At 34.9% G+C, this 17,599-nt stretch overlaps 1 protein-coding gene across 2 annotated transcripts in view; it reads left to right on the plus strand.

The window, feature by feature from the left end:
* Window positions 1-17,599, plus strand: part of Taok1 (TAO kinase 1) — a 137,171-nt gene that overhangs the window by 39,450 nt on the left and 80,122 nt on the right. For both annotated transcript variants that reach the window (XR_005726458.2, XM_005327853.5), the window contains exon 2: window positions 12,822-13,046. Coding sequence is in view for 1 of the 2 variants with exons in the window: in XM_005327853.5 (XP_005327910.1) it covers window positions 12,915-13,046 (132 nt within the window). In the remaining variant the exon portion in view is untranslated. The remainder of the gene's footprint in view (window positions 1-12,821; window positions 13,047-17,599) is intronic.

Raw genomic sequence — 17,599 nt, forward strand, 5'->3', positions numbered from 1 at the left:
TATTCAATTTGGGGGGGGGCATGTTCTGGGGATTGAACTAAGGGGCACTTGACCACTGACCCACATCTCCAGCCTTATTTTGTATTTCATTTAGATACAGGGTCTCACTGAGTTGCTTAGCACCTCATGATTGCTGGGATTGGCTTTGAACTTGTGACCCTTCTGTTTCAGCCTCCCGAGTCGCTGGGTTCACTGGGTTTACAGGCGTGTGCCACCGCCCCTGACTGATTTTATTTCTTTCCTTTTTGAAAAATGACACAGCTGGGTGTGGTGACATACATGTCTGTAATCCCAACTACTCTGGAGGCTGAGGCAAGACAATTGCAAGTCCAAAGGCAGCCTCAGTAATTTAGCAAGGTCCTAAGCAATTTAGTGAGATCCATCTCAAAACAAAAAGTAAAAAGGACTGGGGGTGTAGCTCAGTGGTAAAGCTTTCCTGGATTAAATCCTCAGTACCTAAAAAATAAAAAAATTGACTCAATTATGCATATTTATGGGGGTAGACTGATATTTTTTTTTTAAAAGAGAGAGAGAGAAGTTTAGTATTTATTTTTTAGTTTTCGGCGGACCCACATCTTTGTATGTGGTGCTGAGGATCGAACCCAGGCGGCACGCATGCCAGGAGGGCGCGCTACCACTTGAGCCACATCCTCAGCCCCAAGATTGATATTTCAATACATGTATCTAGTTTGTGATCAGGGTAATTGTCTTAAATGTCACTTGAAACTATCACTCGTTTCTTTGTGATGAGAAGAGTCAAAATATTCTACTAGCCCTGCCCTGGTGCCACATGGTAGTGGGGCTCAAACTCAGGACATTCTATTTTCTTTTAAATTTTAGTCAGACACAATACTTTAATTTAATTAATTAATTTATTTTTATGTGGTGCCAAAGATGGAACCCAGTGCTTTGCATGTGCTAGTCAAGCGCTCTACCGCTGAGCTACAATCCCAGTCCTCAGGACATTCTATTAGAACATTATAAGTTATTCTTTCTATTCAACTGTACTTCTTTACTCATAGACTGTTTTCCCTTCATCCCCTCTTACTTGCTATCCTCCTCAGTTTCTGATAACCACTAGTGCTGGGTTTCTGTTCTGGCGACTAAAAGGCTCAGTGGTCACTCTACTTAAACTGTGTTAACTGGGCTGCACGAAATAACCGCACAAAGAAACACAAATACCTTTTTCTTCGGGGTCGCTGTGAGGACCTTAAGGGTCTGCAGAAAGAGAGCAAGAGCACACGCTGACCCCTTTTATTGAGAAGTTATTTAAATGAGGCAAGGGGTCAGGTGTCAGGGGGCTGAGTCTATCTTCATGATGTCCACTGTCAGCAGGTTGACTGACACCTGGGTAGGTTACACCCAAGGGCACAGTAAGAGAAGGGGACACACACAAGACACTTCCATGGAGGATTCTATCCTAAACAGGGCAAGGGGTTATATTATAAAGGAACAGGTGAGTGTGGCTTCACCCATGGGGGCTGTAGAAAGACACACCCATGTACTAGGAGACACAGACCCTCGCACCTAAGAAGGGTGCCACATTTCTGCGACTGAGAGCCTCAGCACCCAGATGGGGAGTGTAACTCAGTCACCTGTAAGGTTGGCCTCCCACACATAGGATTTTTGCTTTGATATCATGAGGTATATTGGTCAGAAATTTTCATTTTTTGTGATGTTCTTTGTTGTCTACCCCCCAACCCCAATCCACCCCCCACACTAGAGATTGAACTCAGATAGGCAGGTTCTCTACCTCTGAGCTACACTCCCAGCACTTTTTATTTTTTATTTTGAGGCAGGGTCTTTATAATTTTTGTGTTTGGCCTGAAACTTAAAATCTTCCTGCCTTAGCCTCCCATATCACCAGGATTACAGGCATGCACCATCATACACAGCTGAATTTAATTTTTTTAATATACATATGATTATTCAGAGTGTTTATTTCTTCTTGAGTGAATTTTAGTGACTTATATCTGTCAGATAATTTGTTCGTGTCATCTATATTTTCAAATTGATGAGCCGAGAGCTGTTCATTGTAATTCCTGAACATTTTATTGTCCATAGGGTATGTAATGATATATCATCTTTCTTTTCTATTATTAGTAATTTGTGTCTGCTCTTATTTTCCTTGGTTAGTTTAGCTAGAGGCTTTAAGTTTTATTATGCCTTAGACTGGAAGGAACAGTTTTTTAATTTATAGATTTTTCTGTTGGCTTTTGTTTTGCAGTTTGTCAATTTCTGTTCTGTTCTTGGTATGTACCACCATAACCATCTGAGAATTTATTTTTCTTAACATAGCATTTAATGCTAGAAATTTTCCTCTAGGTATAGCTTACAGCTGTATCCTATAAATTTTATGTTGTATTATAATTTTCACACAGTTCATAATCTTAGTTTTCCTAAAAATTCTTCATTGACCTTTGAGTTATTTAGACTATATTGTTTAATTTGCAATTTTTTTTAAGAAATGAGGTGTTTAAATAATGTTGTGTATTTTTTTGTGCCTTTATTTTATTCATTTACTTTTATTTGACACTGAAAATCGAACCCAGTGCCTCACACATCCTAGGCAAGTGTGCTACATCTGAGCTACAACCACAGCCCTAAATATTTTGTATTTTTTAAAAGGTTATTTTCTTGCCGGGCATCGGGGCACATGTTTATAATCCCAACAATTTGGGAGGTTTGGGCAGAAGGATTGCAGGTTGGAGGCCAGCCTCACAATCTTAGTGAGAACTTCAGCAACTTAGCAAAACCTGGTTTCAAAATAAAAAATAATAAAGATTGGGGATATAACTTAGTGCTAAAGCACCTCTGGGTTCAATCCCCAATACTGCACCTAAAAAAAAATTATCTTTTTCTAACAGATTTTAAGTTTAATTGTACTATAGTCAGATTACATAATTTTGTACAAATTGTGTTCTTTTTCAGTTGTTAAGGTTTGTTTAAGGTTCAGTATATGATCTATTTTATATTTATGTTATATGTATACTTGAAAAGAGTATGTATTCTGTTATTAGATTATCAGGAATGTCAGTTAGGTCAAGTTGATTGATAATGTTGCTCTGTAGTCATACTGATTTTCTGACACTACTTTTTTTTTTTTTTAAGTTTCTGAGAATTGTTAGAGTCTCCAAAACGGTAATTGTTAATTTGTCAGTTTGTCTTTTTTGTTGTACCAGTTTTTGCTTTATGTTTGTTGAAGGTTTGTTGTTAGGTGCATATAAATTTGGAATTTGATAAAAGGACATATCATTATGTAATGTCTCTATTACTTGTAATTTTCATAGTTCTGAAGTGTTTTTTGTCTGATACCAAAATAGCTTATTCCAGCTTTCTTTCTTTCTTTTTTTTTTTTTTTAGTGTATTTTACATTTCTTTTACCGCAAATTTGTTGATGATAGGTGATCTTAGTTTCCTTCCTTTAGGAGTATCTGTACCCTTCCTTTCCCCCGCTTCCACCTTCACTACTGAAAAAAATTTTCGCTAGGTAAAGGGTTCTGAGTTGGCAATTCTTTCCTTTTATATCGTTAAATAAACTGTTCTGCTTTATCTGGACTCCATTTTTCCAATGAGAAATCTGTAATAATTCTAATTTTATTTTATATTTTGTTTTTTTTAGAATTTTGATTTTGATATTTGTAGTCTAGATTTTCTTTGAATTTGTCCTGTTTGGGGTTTGCTGAGTTCTTGAATTTGTCAGCTTATGTCTTTTGCCAAATTTGGGAGGTTACTTACCATTACCATTTTTTTCTATTAATCTATTTTTCTTCTCTGTGTTCAGTAATTGAAACTTAAACCATTTAATATTGACCCATTCATCATTCAGGCTCTACTCATTTTTTTCCCCTATACTTATGTCTCTGTTTTGTCTTCAAGTTCACTGACTCTTTCCTCTATTGTGTTCTCTGCTATTGAGTCCATGGCAGTTAGTTTAAAAATTTTTTTGGATACTGTGTTTTCAGTTCTAATTTTTCCATATTTTTTTAAAAATATGGCTTTTAGTAGTTGATGCACCTTTATATTTTATTTATTTATTTATATGTGGTGCCAAGAATCAAACCCAGTGCCTCACACGTGCTAGTCAAGCACTCTACCACTGAGTCACAACCCCAGCCCTATGATTCTTTTTTGTGGTTTCTCTGTTGAGAATCTTTGTCTTTGTTTTAAGAGTGTTAGCCATTGTTTCATTTATTATTGTTATAAATAGTTATTTAAAGTCTTTGATAATTCTAACATGAGTCATCTCAAAGTAATCATTTGTTGGTTTTTTGTCCCTTGATATTTTGCCATATTTTTCTTTTGCGTGTATGTGTGTACGTATGGTTTATTTGTTTTTGCAAGTAGAATAATTTGGATTTTATCTATTAACCCAGTTTAGATGACTTACATGATGAGATTTGTCTTATTTTCTGTAGCTAGAGATATAAGTTCTGTTTTGAAAACCCTGACTATGCTCTTTGTGTATGCACTTATCTCTTAGGTGCAGTCTGAGAATTGAGTAGTGGTTTATATCACAGTTCTCAGTCCTTGCTCTACTTATTTGAATTTGTTCTTTGCTTGTATACATCAATTTTTGTGTTGGGTTATACACAGAGTTAATGAATCTCCTTTCCACTTTACTCCAGGATTGCCTCTGTACTTTTCAGTTTTCTGTGTCCCCTTTTCCCAGTTCCTTTCACCAGAAAGATAGATTTCTCTCATAGATTTCATACTTCTGCATGATTGCAAGGTTTTTACTTCTTCGATTTTGAATATGTTTTATTTGATTCCTCATGACATTAACATACTTACTCATTTGCTATATCTTAAATACTTTGATAATGGTATTTATTGATAATATGAAGATTAAAATATTTTAAGATTAGGCCAGGTGCGATGGCACATGCCTATAATCCCAGCAACTGGAGGGTCGGAGGCAGAAAGATCGAAAGTTTGAGGTCATCCTAGGCAACTTAGGTTTTTATTTATTATTTAATTGTTTTTTGTATCTTTTCTTCATCTTCTTCACCCTTAAATAAAAGGTAGCATATTATGTACACTGTTCTGCACTTTGCTTTATTTCTTACAGAATTGTAACCTACAGATTAGTTAGCATACATTAGCCATGTGAAAAACATACTTAGCTAGGAGCCATACAAAAGTCAAGCAGCAGGATAGATTTGATCCTTGTGCCAATTTGGCAACCCCTCATTTATTCAGTGGAGATTTATACAGTTATAAAAAGAAGTTAGCCATGTTCCTCTTTTCTTTTTATAACTTTGTAAATCTCCATTGTATAAATGAGAGGTTGCCAAATTGGCACAAGGACCAAATCTGTCCTGCTGCTGCTTGACTTTTGTAGTTTTCCTAGCTAAGTATGTTTTTCATGTGTTAAATGTTGGGAAAAAGTCAAAAGAAGAATGATGTTTTGTGGCAAGTGAAAATAGTATGAAATTCAAATTTTGAGTATCAGTAAATATAGTTTTATTGTAAGATACATTCAACTTATTCAATTATATATTTGCAGGCTTTTGTGCTTCAGTGGCAAAATTGAGTAGTTACAGCAGTGTGATATTTTCATCCTTTGACACTATAGCTTGACACAGTACATTTTGCACTAATGCAATTATAACTCAAGACCTATCACTGAACTGCAACATTTAATGTATTTATTTTTATTGCCAGTGCATATCCATCAGGCCACAACAAGTAAAGTCGATGAGAGTGCATGTTGTTTTGTTATCAAATTAGGTTGCAAAGAAGCAATAACACTAACTTAGCTAAAATAATGTGATATACATATGTATTTCCAGACTAAGTCCTATCACAATAGTATCAACTGATTGCAAAGCAATTGAAAAATTTAAAAAAATTAAAATAGACTATGTTGTTATGGCAGGATTTCTTCACAAAAATAAAACATGAAAATGAGACTGTGACTAAAATTAAATAATTTTCATATTAGCCAGGCATGGAGAGTCCTTTACTGATGATGAGTAATTTAGACATATTTGATTGCAGCAGTGGAAAAAATGTGTACTTAGAAAATCACTTAGGACAATTAACTTTACTTTGAGAATAACTGTTCCAAGAGTTGTGTTCATTAGGAGCAATAGCAAATAGTCCATTAAAAAATAACATTAGGGCTGGGGTTGTGGCTCAGTGATAGCGCACTTGCCTGGCATGTGTGAGGCACTGGGTTCGATTCTCAGCACCACATATAAATAAATGAATAAAATAAAGGTCCATCAATAACTAGAGAATACATATTAAAAAACAAAAACAAAAAACAAACATTAATGATTTTGCGTGATTATCCTTGGTTCTTGATGAGTCAACAAAACTTACTTTATACTGCTTGCTTGCTTATTTGAGGAGAACATGCCACATTTGAAGGGCCTAAGTAGTTAGCCAGGTGAGAATATTTTCAGAGGTGAGCAAAGATTAATTCAGCATCACCTGAAGTGGAATTTCATGTGTTAGAATTGATGGTGGTGAAGCTGGATGTGGTGGAACAAGCCTGTAATCTCATCAACTCTAGAGGCTTTGACTGGAGAATTGCAAGTTCAAAGCCAGCCTCAGCAATTTAGCAAGACACTATCTCAAAATTTAAAAAATAAGTAAATAAAATAAATGAAAAGGGCTGGTGTGGGGGCCCATGCCTTTAATCCTAGCAACTCAGAAGGTTGAGGCAGGCAAATTGCAAATTTGAGGCCAACCTCAGCAATTTAGTGAGGTTAGCAGACCCTGTCTCAAATGTAAAAAAGGGCTGGGATGTGATGCTCACTGGTTAAGCACCCCTGGATTCAATCCCTAGTACCAAAACGGTTAATAATAACCACAACAAAACAAGAATTGATGGTGGTGAAAATATGTATCAAGCAGAAAAAAACTTAGTTGGATTCATTTATATTTTAAAACCTGTTTATTACCTTTTATTATTAGCAGATATTTTGTGGAAAATAATTGAATCTGTTTTGTGTTATTCAACCAGTAACCTCAATGGTGAACTTAACTCTTTTGGACTTGGCCATCTTCTGCACTGAAATTTTGGCACCTACAAAAGCTATCTTGACTTTGCATACTGCCTACCTACCACACAGCAGGTTGATGGTATATCTGGGCTAAAGTTGTGGCTTTTTTGAATCTATGACTCAAATAAAATTATTTTGAGTAAGAGATTTAACTATTATTATTGAACACTGAATGACTTTGAATATTTACTTTGGTGCAGACTTGATAATGTTTCTGAATGCATTTAAATTAAAATTACAAGGCAAAATTATACTTATTTGAAATATTCTATTGTAAAGTCATTTGACAATGTTTTTTTGAATCACAATATCAAGTTTTTTTAATGTGCTTTGCATGCTGTCAGATGCTAAAAGAAAAAGTAAGATTTCAATTCCGACACAGATTTGCCCAGGTGTGTTTTCTGAGTTTAAACTAAATTTCAGCACTATATATATATTTTTTAAAGAGAGAGTGAGAGAGGGAGAGAGAGAGAATTTTTATATTTATTTTTTAGTTATTGGCGAACACAACATCTTTGTTTTGTATGTGGTGCTGGGGATCGAACCCGGGCCTCATGCATGCCAGGTGAGCGCGCTACCGCTTGAGCCACATCCCCAGCCCTTAACACTATTTTTTAGACCTTGATGAAGATGCAGAGGAAATTTCCATATTTTAATGTTCATTTAATTGAAGTTGAGGAGCTTCCATTTAACTTTCAATTGATCTGCAAAGTGCTGACATGGTAAAGTCAACTATCAAGAGAAGAAGCCAATGGAATTTTTTTTTTTTTGAGAGAGAATTTTTTAATATTTATTTTTTATTTTTTTATTTTTTTTTTTTTCAGCAGACACAACATCTTTGTTTGTATGTGGTGCTGAGGATCGAACCCGGGCTGCACACATGCTAGGCAAGCGTGCTACCGCTTGAGCCACACCCCCAGCCTGCCAATGGAATTTTATAAATGTCTTTTCAGAGACAAATATACTCAATTAAAACCATGTTTGTGGATTTGTATCAATATTTGGCAGTACTTGGATGTGTGAAATTTTCAAAAATGAAATAAGTAAATGTCATTATAGATCAGTTTTAATAAATGAATGGAAGAAATTTTGATGAACAGATAACTTTGCTTTGTACCTATTTAGCAAAATGTAATCCCCCTAAAAGAGAATTTCATTGTTTCCATTACTAAACTGGCATAAAAAAATTAATTATATTTTGAATATTGTCAATACATTTTTATAAAAAAATCTTATAAATACCTATATAATATCCTTGATTTTGTTTTTTGTCTCACAAAGCCTAAAATGTGTACTATCTCACCTTTTACAGAGAGAGTTTGCTGGTACTTAATGTAGATTCACGATTTATTTGATCAGTGCCATATGATAGACATGTAACTTATTTGTAATCTTCTGTTAACACAAATGGCCCTTCATGAACTACATTGTGCATTTATCATTTCTTATATTTAGTGTAAATATTCTTTCTTGCTACAGATTTCTTAAAGGAGGATTTTGGGTGAAGTGGTAAATGACTATGAATTTACTAGATTTGTTTAGTAATGCTTGTACTCTTTTGCATTATTACTGTTAATGAAAGTGTATGTGTTCTTTCTATCTTACTGTCAGTGTATAGTGGGGTTTTGCCTTTCTGATAGATAGTAAATGAAATCTTAGGATGGTTTTAATTTGTATTTCCCTTACCTTCAGTGGTGTTGAGCATATTTTCATGTCTGTTTGTCATCTTCATAGGTTTACTCTTTTACTGTCTTTTTCTTGTCTTTTCTAGAAATTACACATTTGAGATTTTGTTTTTCAAATCTCTATTTTATATACTAGGGATATTAACCCTTTTCTACATAAATTTTAGACATCTCTTCCCCCCAAGTTTATCTTTTGCTTTTGGTGTCTTTTTCCATGGTCCATCCTCCCAAGTTTTCTTTATGTTTTGCAATGCTAGGATTGAACTTTGATTCTCTCAGAAGGCGGGCACTCTACCACTGATCTATACCCCACCCCTAAGTTTTCTTTTTTTATATTGTTAAGAAGATCAGTAGATAATGTTTTATCTTTTGGTAGTTGGTAGAGCAAGTGTTCTAATTCCCTTAGTATTTTTTATCTATCTGATTTTCTAGAGGGTGCTATGAATTTACTCTATTTATATCAACTTTAATGTTTTATATATCATAATCTTGTATATGCTGTTTGTTCAGCAAATACATAAGGACAATAATTTTAAGATGTTGTATAGAATATAATTAAGTATATTCATTTTTTAAATCCCTCATTTTATTTATTTATTTTTATGTGGTGCTGAGCATTGAACCCGGGGCCTTGCCGCCTTGCACGTGCTAGGCGAGCGCTCTGCCACTGAGCCACAATCCCAGCCCAAATTAAGTATATTCTTCAGTTTAATATTAACTGTAGGAAGTAGGAGGTGGAGGTGGAGAGCTGATACAAAGATTAATAAGACACATTTTGTACAGAAGAGAGAATTGCAATATAATATTACAAATACTGCAGAATGTCTTGAGGTATAAAGAGTGACCAACTCTTGCTAATAAGGTTAAAATTTGTATACATTATGACATTTAATCTAATCTTGAAAGATTTGAGTGGGAATTTGTTAGGCAGATAAAAGAGAAGACATGTCATGGATCTGATTAGAAAATTTTTACATGAAGTAATTCTTTGTGTAGGGGATGGTGATATTATTGGGGATTGAACCCAGTGATACTCTTATCACTGGACAACATTCCTATCCATTTTTATTTTGAGACAGTCTTGCTTAATTGCTGAGGCTGGCCTCAAACTTTCGAGATCCTTTTGCTTCAGAGTCCTAAATTGCTAGGATTATAGGCTTGCACCACCATGCCTTGGCATAAAATAATTCTTAGAATATTAAAACTTCATCATTCAAAAAATTTAAATAAGATCTTAACACTGTTTTTATTTAAAGCCTTTTAGAGATCAATTAATTATATATTTTTAATTCTCTTTAAAAATTTTTAAAAAATATTTATTTAGTTGTGGATGAACACACAGTATCTATTTATTTTTATGTGGTGCTGAGGATCAAACCCAGTGCTTCACACATGTGAGGCAAGCACTTGACCACTAAGCTACAGCCCATCCCCTAAAATTTTGTTTTTAAGTTGTAGACACAGTACTGTTATTTTATTTTTATGTGGTGCTGAGGCTCAAACCCAGTGCCTCACATGTGCTAGGCAGGTGCTCTATATACCACTGAGCTACAAACCCAGCCCAATTAATTAAACATTAACGCTTTTTTCCCCCCCTTCTGACTATGTTGGGAGTCTAACCCTAGGCCTCACATATGCTACACAGGTGCTTTACCAATGAGCTACATTCCCAGCCCCATAAATATTAACAATTTAAATGGAATTTAGCTCAACTGTCTCATTTTAGGGATGAGAAGTCAAGTAACCTTTCTGTGTTCACATGTCTTGGGAAAAATATAATTGGTACTTGTTGTTCTAGGTAATTTTCGAAGAATGGAAATTGGTTAAAGTATATGGGGCAACCTTGGGTATATGTTAGAAATGAAATACAAATTTGACAGTTTATACCTTTTGACTGCAGTGTGGTATTATGTTAGGGAGTTAGAAAGGACAGATGAATATGTTTTATATAGCTGCAAAGACATCTTCTAACAGGAATTAAAATTGCTTCAGTTATTTCACTAAGAATGAAACCTGCTTAGAAGTCACATAAAGAGCATAGGAAGAATTGGAGCTTTTTTCCCCTTAGAAGTCTAATGAAATCAGTTCTAAAGGGGTTTTATTTTGTTTCGTTTTGGCACTAGGGATTGAACCCTGGATACTTTCCTACTGAGCTACATTTCCAGCCCCTTTTATTTTTTATTTTGAGGCAGGGTGTCACTGAATTGATGAATCTGGCCTGAATCTTGAGATTCTTCTGCCTCAGCCTCTTGAACTGTTGGAATTACAAGTGCATTTGACCATGCCTGGCAATTCTGAAGTTTTTTTAAATTACTGAAATTATGAGAATAGCTAACATTTATTATGCCATAGTACTAGTCTGTGCTTACACTTATTAACTCATTTAATCCTCACAACTATTCTATGGAATAGGTTATTATTTTCATTTTTACAGATTAGGAAAATGAGACTACCCAAATTCACAGCTTATAAATAGTATTGCTGAGATTCATATTCAGGCTATATCATTCCAGAACCCAGATTCTGAAGTGTCTCAATTAGGACAGCTATTTTAAAAATTGGAGAATCTGATACACAGGAATTGGTAGCACTACAACCAAGGAATTGACTGGTTATCTCTAGGTCTTTTTAGCTAAAGAGTTAGTTGATAAAGGCCATATATTAATGTACATCTGGTAAATCAGTTATCTGTGTTGAATTCATCTTCTACTGCGTATGATTTGGTTAATACAGTCATGTGTCATCTGAAAGGAATAAAAAGTGTGCCAACGTTACATCTTTTGTGTATTATATATATAAAGATCATTAATAGAGTCTTCTTGTTGTTAAAAACACTGTGGGACTGGGGTTGTGGCTCAGAGGTAGAGCACTCGCCTAGTGCGGGTGAGGCACTGGGTTTGATCCTCAGCACCATATAAAAATAAATAAATAAGAATAAAGGCATTATGTCCACAACTAAAAAAATACTTAAACAAACAAAACACACTGTGAGTAAATCTTGGGTTATTATGTATGTGGTTTTTTTTTGTTTTTTTTTTTTTTTTTTGTGTGTGTGTGTGTACACCAGGGGATTGAACCCAGGGGCACTTAACCACTGAGCCACAAACCCAACCCTTGTTCTGTTTTATCTTTTTTCTGTTTTATTTTTTTTTGTGTGTGTGGTGCTGGGGATTGTACCCAGGGCCCTATGCATGTGAGGGAAGTACTCTACCAACTAAGCTATATCCCCAGTCCATCTGTTTTATTTTGAGACAGGGTCTCACTAAGTTGCAGAGGCTGGCTTTGAACTTATGCTTCTCCAGCCTCAGCCTCCAAGATGCTGGGATTATAGGTGTGAACCACCATGCCTGGCTATTTTGTTTGCTTTTAATAATCTTTGTATTGTACTATCTCTTCTGCTCGCAGACTATTTTGAATTAGATGAACCTTTTTTCCTTATTTTGATATTTATTTTTTAGTTGTATGCACATAATACCTTTATTTTATTTATTTATATGTGGTGCTGAGGATCAAACCCAGGGCCTCACACGTGCTAGGCAAGTGCTCTACTGCTGAGCCACAACCCCAGCCCTGAGCCTTTTTTTCTTTATTTTCTTTATTTCTTTTTTTTTTCCTGGTACTGGGAGTTGAACCCAGGGGTGCTTTACCACTGAGTTACATATCCAGTCATTTTTATTTTTTATTTTGAGACGGCATCTCACTAAGTTGTCTAGGCTGGCTTAGAACCTGAGATCCTCTTGCCTTAGCCTCCCCAGTCACTGGCATTACAAGCATGTACCACCACACTACCATGCCCAGTTTAGAATTAGATAAATTTTGATATAGAAATAAATATTGAAATAGAAAATAAGTAGTAATAAATATTGATATAGAAATTCTCCCGAAATATAAAGATGTATCTAAATTTTAAAAGTTCTTTACTATAGAAATTTTTTTAAGTGCCTCAGGTGATTATGATAATGAGCTAGGCTTAGGAACTACTGCAATAGTAGCCCACACTATCATTTCAGTGAAATTCTAGGCCTTACATAATTTTGTGAGTGCTGTCAGTAAATGATCTTAATTATTTTTAGCAGCTTTTAACATTCCTACTTTTTTTTTTTTTCTTATTTCTCTACAGTACTTTATGCCAACGTGGCTTCATTCATACAGATGAACCAAGGATTGGGATAGCAGTATAAAATTAGAATAAGACAGCTGACTGCCCAGCAGGATGCCATCAACTAACAGAGCAGGCAGTCTAAAGGACCCCGAAATTGCAGAGCTCTTCTTCAAAGAAGATCCAGAAAAGCTCTTCACAGATCTCAGAGAAATTGGCCATGGAAGCTTTGGAGCAGTCTATTTTGTAAGTGTTCAAGGGTTATGTCAGAGTAAAAAACAAAAATATAAAGAGATCTAGAGTTTGCTTAGTAGAAGGATTCTTAATATGCTCTCACAACGTGCTTCTTATACCAGATGTATCAACAAACATCAAGCAGTCAATCAGTTCTGCAGCAAACATCAACTCAGTGTCCTCTAATTCAATTTTTGTACCAATGGTATCCACAGACAGTGTCAGATCCCACAGGGTGAGGGTTCAGTCCCATTAGACTGCCTCATCCCCACTTCAGATGCCAGTTGAAATTTCCAGGTTGTGTTTCTGACTGGCCAGCTAGAAATCTCGGTTTAACAAAAACCCCTTTTTGGGGTTTTATTATTTTGCTGGAGTAGTTTACAGTATTAGGGGAAACAGTTTATTATGATTATATAGGATGTTTTAAAGATACAAATACTTCTCTTCACACAGCCAGAATAAAGAGATGTAGAATGAAGTCTAGAATGCTAGATAAGTTCTTCTTTACTTTCTTGGAATCCTCTGAACTCAGTCCTTTTAGGCTTTTTATTATTGTGATTGATTAAATTATTGGTCACTTGTAATTAACTCAACCTTCAGAGTCTTTTCTTTCTCCTGAAGGTTGAGGGTGAGGTTGTGAGTTCCAAATCTGAGTATGTAGTTTGTTTCCTTGGCAACTATCCCACCATCCTGTGGCTATCTAGAGACTTTCCACAAACCATCTCTTTTACTCATTTTGCTCCAGCATTCCAAATACTATATGTGCTCAATTTCCTACTATTTATAGGATGGCTTATATATATGTAAAAGATACTATATTGTCCCAATGTCTAATTTATAGAGTGACTTACACTTTCTTTACTTCCCTCCCTCCCTCCCTCCCTCCCTTCCTCTCTCCTCTCTTTCTGGCTTCCTCTCCATGGGGATGGAACCTAGACCTGTGTGAATGCTACACAAGTACTCTAGCACTGAATCACATTTCAGCCCCATGTTTTTTGCATTTTAACTGAACATTTATCATACACAGTAGCCATAATTTTTGCAATTTAAGTGTGATAGCAAAACTAGCACAGATTTTTTACTTCATAATTTCATGAATAGTCAGTCTTACTGTAGATTTTATCAACAAAAGCATATAGTTTTTTTCCCTCCTTATTAAATCAAGAACTTAAGTTGCTGTTTTACTTATAGGAAATACTTTATGATTTCTCACATCCAAATTGCCAACAGTACTACTCTTGTGCTTAAGGGCTATTAAATCATTAATTGACTCAAGCATTGGATACTGTAGCAGTTACATCAGGTAACAAAAGAAGTTTGTTAAGTCATTAATGGGTGGGTAGCACATGCACCATGGATACTCTGGACAAAGAGATGATTCATTCATGTCCTGGGCAGGATGGAGAAATTACTCAGAACAGCACACAATTTAAAACTTTCAGAGAAAGTCTCTCTTTTGGCTTTGAGGAAGAGAGAGGATCACAAAAGAAGATCAGAGAGATGTTGGTTTTCAGTCTACATTTTAGTTCAGAGTACTGATCATGTCAAATGGCCATATTTTGTGATACTGTTTTCTCAACAAGTTCCTGTTTTCAATTTTGAGTGTATACTGAGGAATGAAATCCTAGGTTCTCTGTTTATCTTAGAGGAACTGTCAAACTGCACCATAGTAGCTGTACTACCAGCAGATTAAAAGTGTCCCAGTATCTCTACATCTGTGACAATGTTATAGTTTCAATTATGTTATTTTGATTCTAGCCATCATACTAGGTGTGAAGATCTCATTGAGATTTTGATTTGCATTTCTTTAATGACTAGTGGTATTGAAGGTCTTTTCATGTGCCATTTGTATTTCTTCTTTGCCCATTTGTAAAATTGTTGTTTTTTTCCTTTTTCATTAAGGTGTAGAAGTTCTTTATACATATTCAGGGTATTAAATCTTTTTTTTTTTTTTTTTTGGTGCAGTGCTTAACCCAAGGTTTCTAGTCTGCTGGGCAAGTGTTGTACCACTGAGTTATACTCCCAACTCAGGATATTAAATCTTTATCATGATTTGCAAACATTTTCTCCCATTCTGTAGTTTATCTTTTCCTTTTCTTGATTAATTTTTTTAAATATTGTTTTTAATTGTTGTTGGACCTTTATTTACTGATATGTAGTGCTGAGAATCGAACCTGGTGCCTCACACATGCTAGGCAAGAGCTTTACCTCTGAGCCACAACCCAAACCCTGATAAAATATTTTGATACATAGAAATTTGCATGTCTTGGTCTTCTTTTCAAATGAGTTCACCATATTATCTAGGTTTATTTCTGAACTCTTGATTCTATTACATTTTTTTGTATGCCTACAATATTTTGATAGCCTAGAATATGCAAAATAGATGCACCACACTATTTTGATTATTGTGCCTTCGTAGTAAGTTTGATTTCAAGAAGTTTTTCTCTCCCAACTTTTTTATTCTTTATAAGGATTATTTTAGGGCCCATTAAAATTCAAATATTAAGTCTTCTAAAATCCATGAACACAGGATGACTTTCTAAATATCTGTTTAGATCTTTAATTTTTTACAGCTGTATTTCAAAGGGTTTGTTTTTGTTTTGTGGTGCTAGGAATTCAAACCAGGACCTTATACATGCTAGACAAGTACTCTACCAATGAACTATCTCTCCACTCCCTATTTTTGAGTTTTAAATGTGCAAATGTTTCACTTCTGTTAAATTTATTTCTAAATGGAATTACTTTCTAAATTTTCTCTTTGAATTTTTTATTGCTGCTGTGTATAAACATAGCTGATTTGTGTATTAATCTTGTATCTGACAAGTTAGCTGAATTTATTTGCTTTGATAGCTTTCTTTTGAATTCTTTGGAATTTCTATATTTAGGAGCACATTGTCTGCAAATGGAGCTGTTTTACTTATTCCTTTGAAACTTGGATGGCTTTGATTTATTTTTCCTATCTTAGTTTCTCAGATTTTAACAGCTGTACACATTGCCTTATTTTCCTTTACTTTTTTTACCCTCAAATTGACCAAAAAAAAAAAAAAGGAATATAATGATGTTCATCACAGCATTATATTTAATAGCAAAAAAAGAGAGAAAGAACCTAAATATCTAATCATATGAAATGATAAAGTAAATTATGATAAATCAAATATATAATGAAATCTGGAGAGCAACTAACTATTATGCATAAATTAATATAAAAAATAAGAAATTCCACAAAATAAAACAAACAATGTGTTTGTTTTAGAAAACAAATGGTGAATGACAGCATATATATATAAACTTATGTGTAAAAGATATGTAGGGGCTGAGGGTGGCTCAGTTGCAGAGTGCTTCCCTGGCACATCTGAGACACTGAGTTTGATCGTCAGCACCCCACAAAAATAAATGAAATATAGGTATTACGTCCATCTACAACTAAAAAAATATTAATATATATATATGTATGTAGGATATAGAGTGATTCTTTCATCAGGGAAGCCATTTGATTCTAGACTTTTCTTTCTAGGGAGGTTTTTGTTTTTGTACTGGGGATTAAACCCAGGGGTGTTTGACCACTAAGCTACATCTTTAGCCTGTCTTTTTATTTCTTATTTTTTATTTTGAGACAGGGACTCATTAACAGGACTCGATAAGGTAGGCCTTACTAAATGACTGAGAGTAACTTTGAACTTGGCAATTCTCCTGCCTCAGCCTCTGGAGCCACTGGAATTACAGGTGTATGTCATCATGCCCAGCCTCTTGGGAGGTTTTTGATTACAGATTCAATCTCTCTCTCCCTCCCTCCCTCTTCGCCCCCCCCCCCCTTTAATAGACACAATACCTTTATTTATTTATTTTTTTAATGTGATGCTGAGGATCAAACCCAATGCCTCACACTGTTATTAGATCTATTGAGATATTTAAAAAATTTCTTAAGTTAGGTAATTTTGGGGTTTCTAGGAATTTATTTTTATCTGATTCATGGGCAATGGTGTTCTCATATAATCCTTTTTTGGCTTTTATGAATAAAATTGCTGTGAACATTCTTATCCCGGTCTCTGTAGACTTACAATTCCATTTTTCTGCATAAATACTGAGACTGGAATTGTTGGGTCATAGGGCAGATATAAGTTTAGTTTTGTAACAAATTTCTATACTTTTTCATCAAGACAGAAATTTTATACTCTTGGCAGCAGTACACAAGAATTCTGTTTTCTTTATGTCCTCTCCAACCTTTGATGTTGACAGATATTTGAATTTAAGCCATTATGATGGATGTGTAGTACTCTTTTCTTTTAAGCATTTTTTAAATTATTTTTTAGCTGTAGTTGGACACAACACCTTTATTTATTTATTTGTTTATCTGTCTGTCTGTCTGTCTATCTTATCCATCTGTGATGATCAAACTCAGGGCCTCGAACGTGCTAGGCGAGCACTCTACCACTGAGCCAGGACCCCAGTCCAGGATGTGTAGTACTCTTTTATATGGTTTTTATTTTGTTATGAGAGGGTGTCTCACTTTGTTGCCCAGGCTGGTCTTGAACTCATGGGCTCAAATAACTGGGATGACAGACGTA

Source organism: Ictidomys tridecemlineatus, chromosome 3 (genome assembly GCF_052094955.1).
Source record: "Ictidomys tridecemlineatus isolate mIctTri1 chromosome 3, mIctTri1.hap1, whole genome shotgun sequence".
NCBI lineage: Eukaryota > Metazoa > Chordata > Mammalia > Rodentia > Sciuridae > Ictidomys > Ictidomys tridecemlineatus.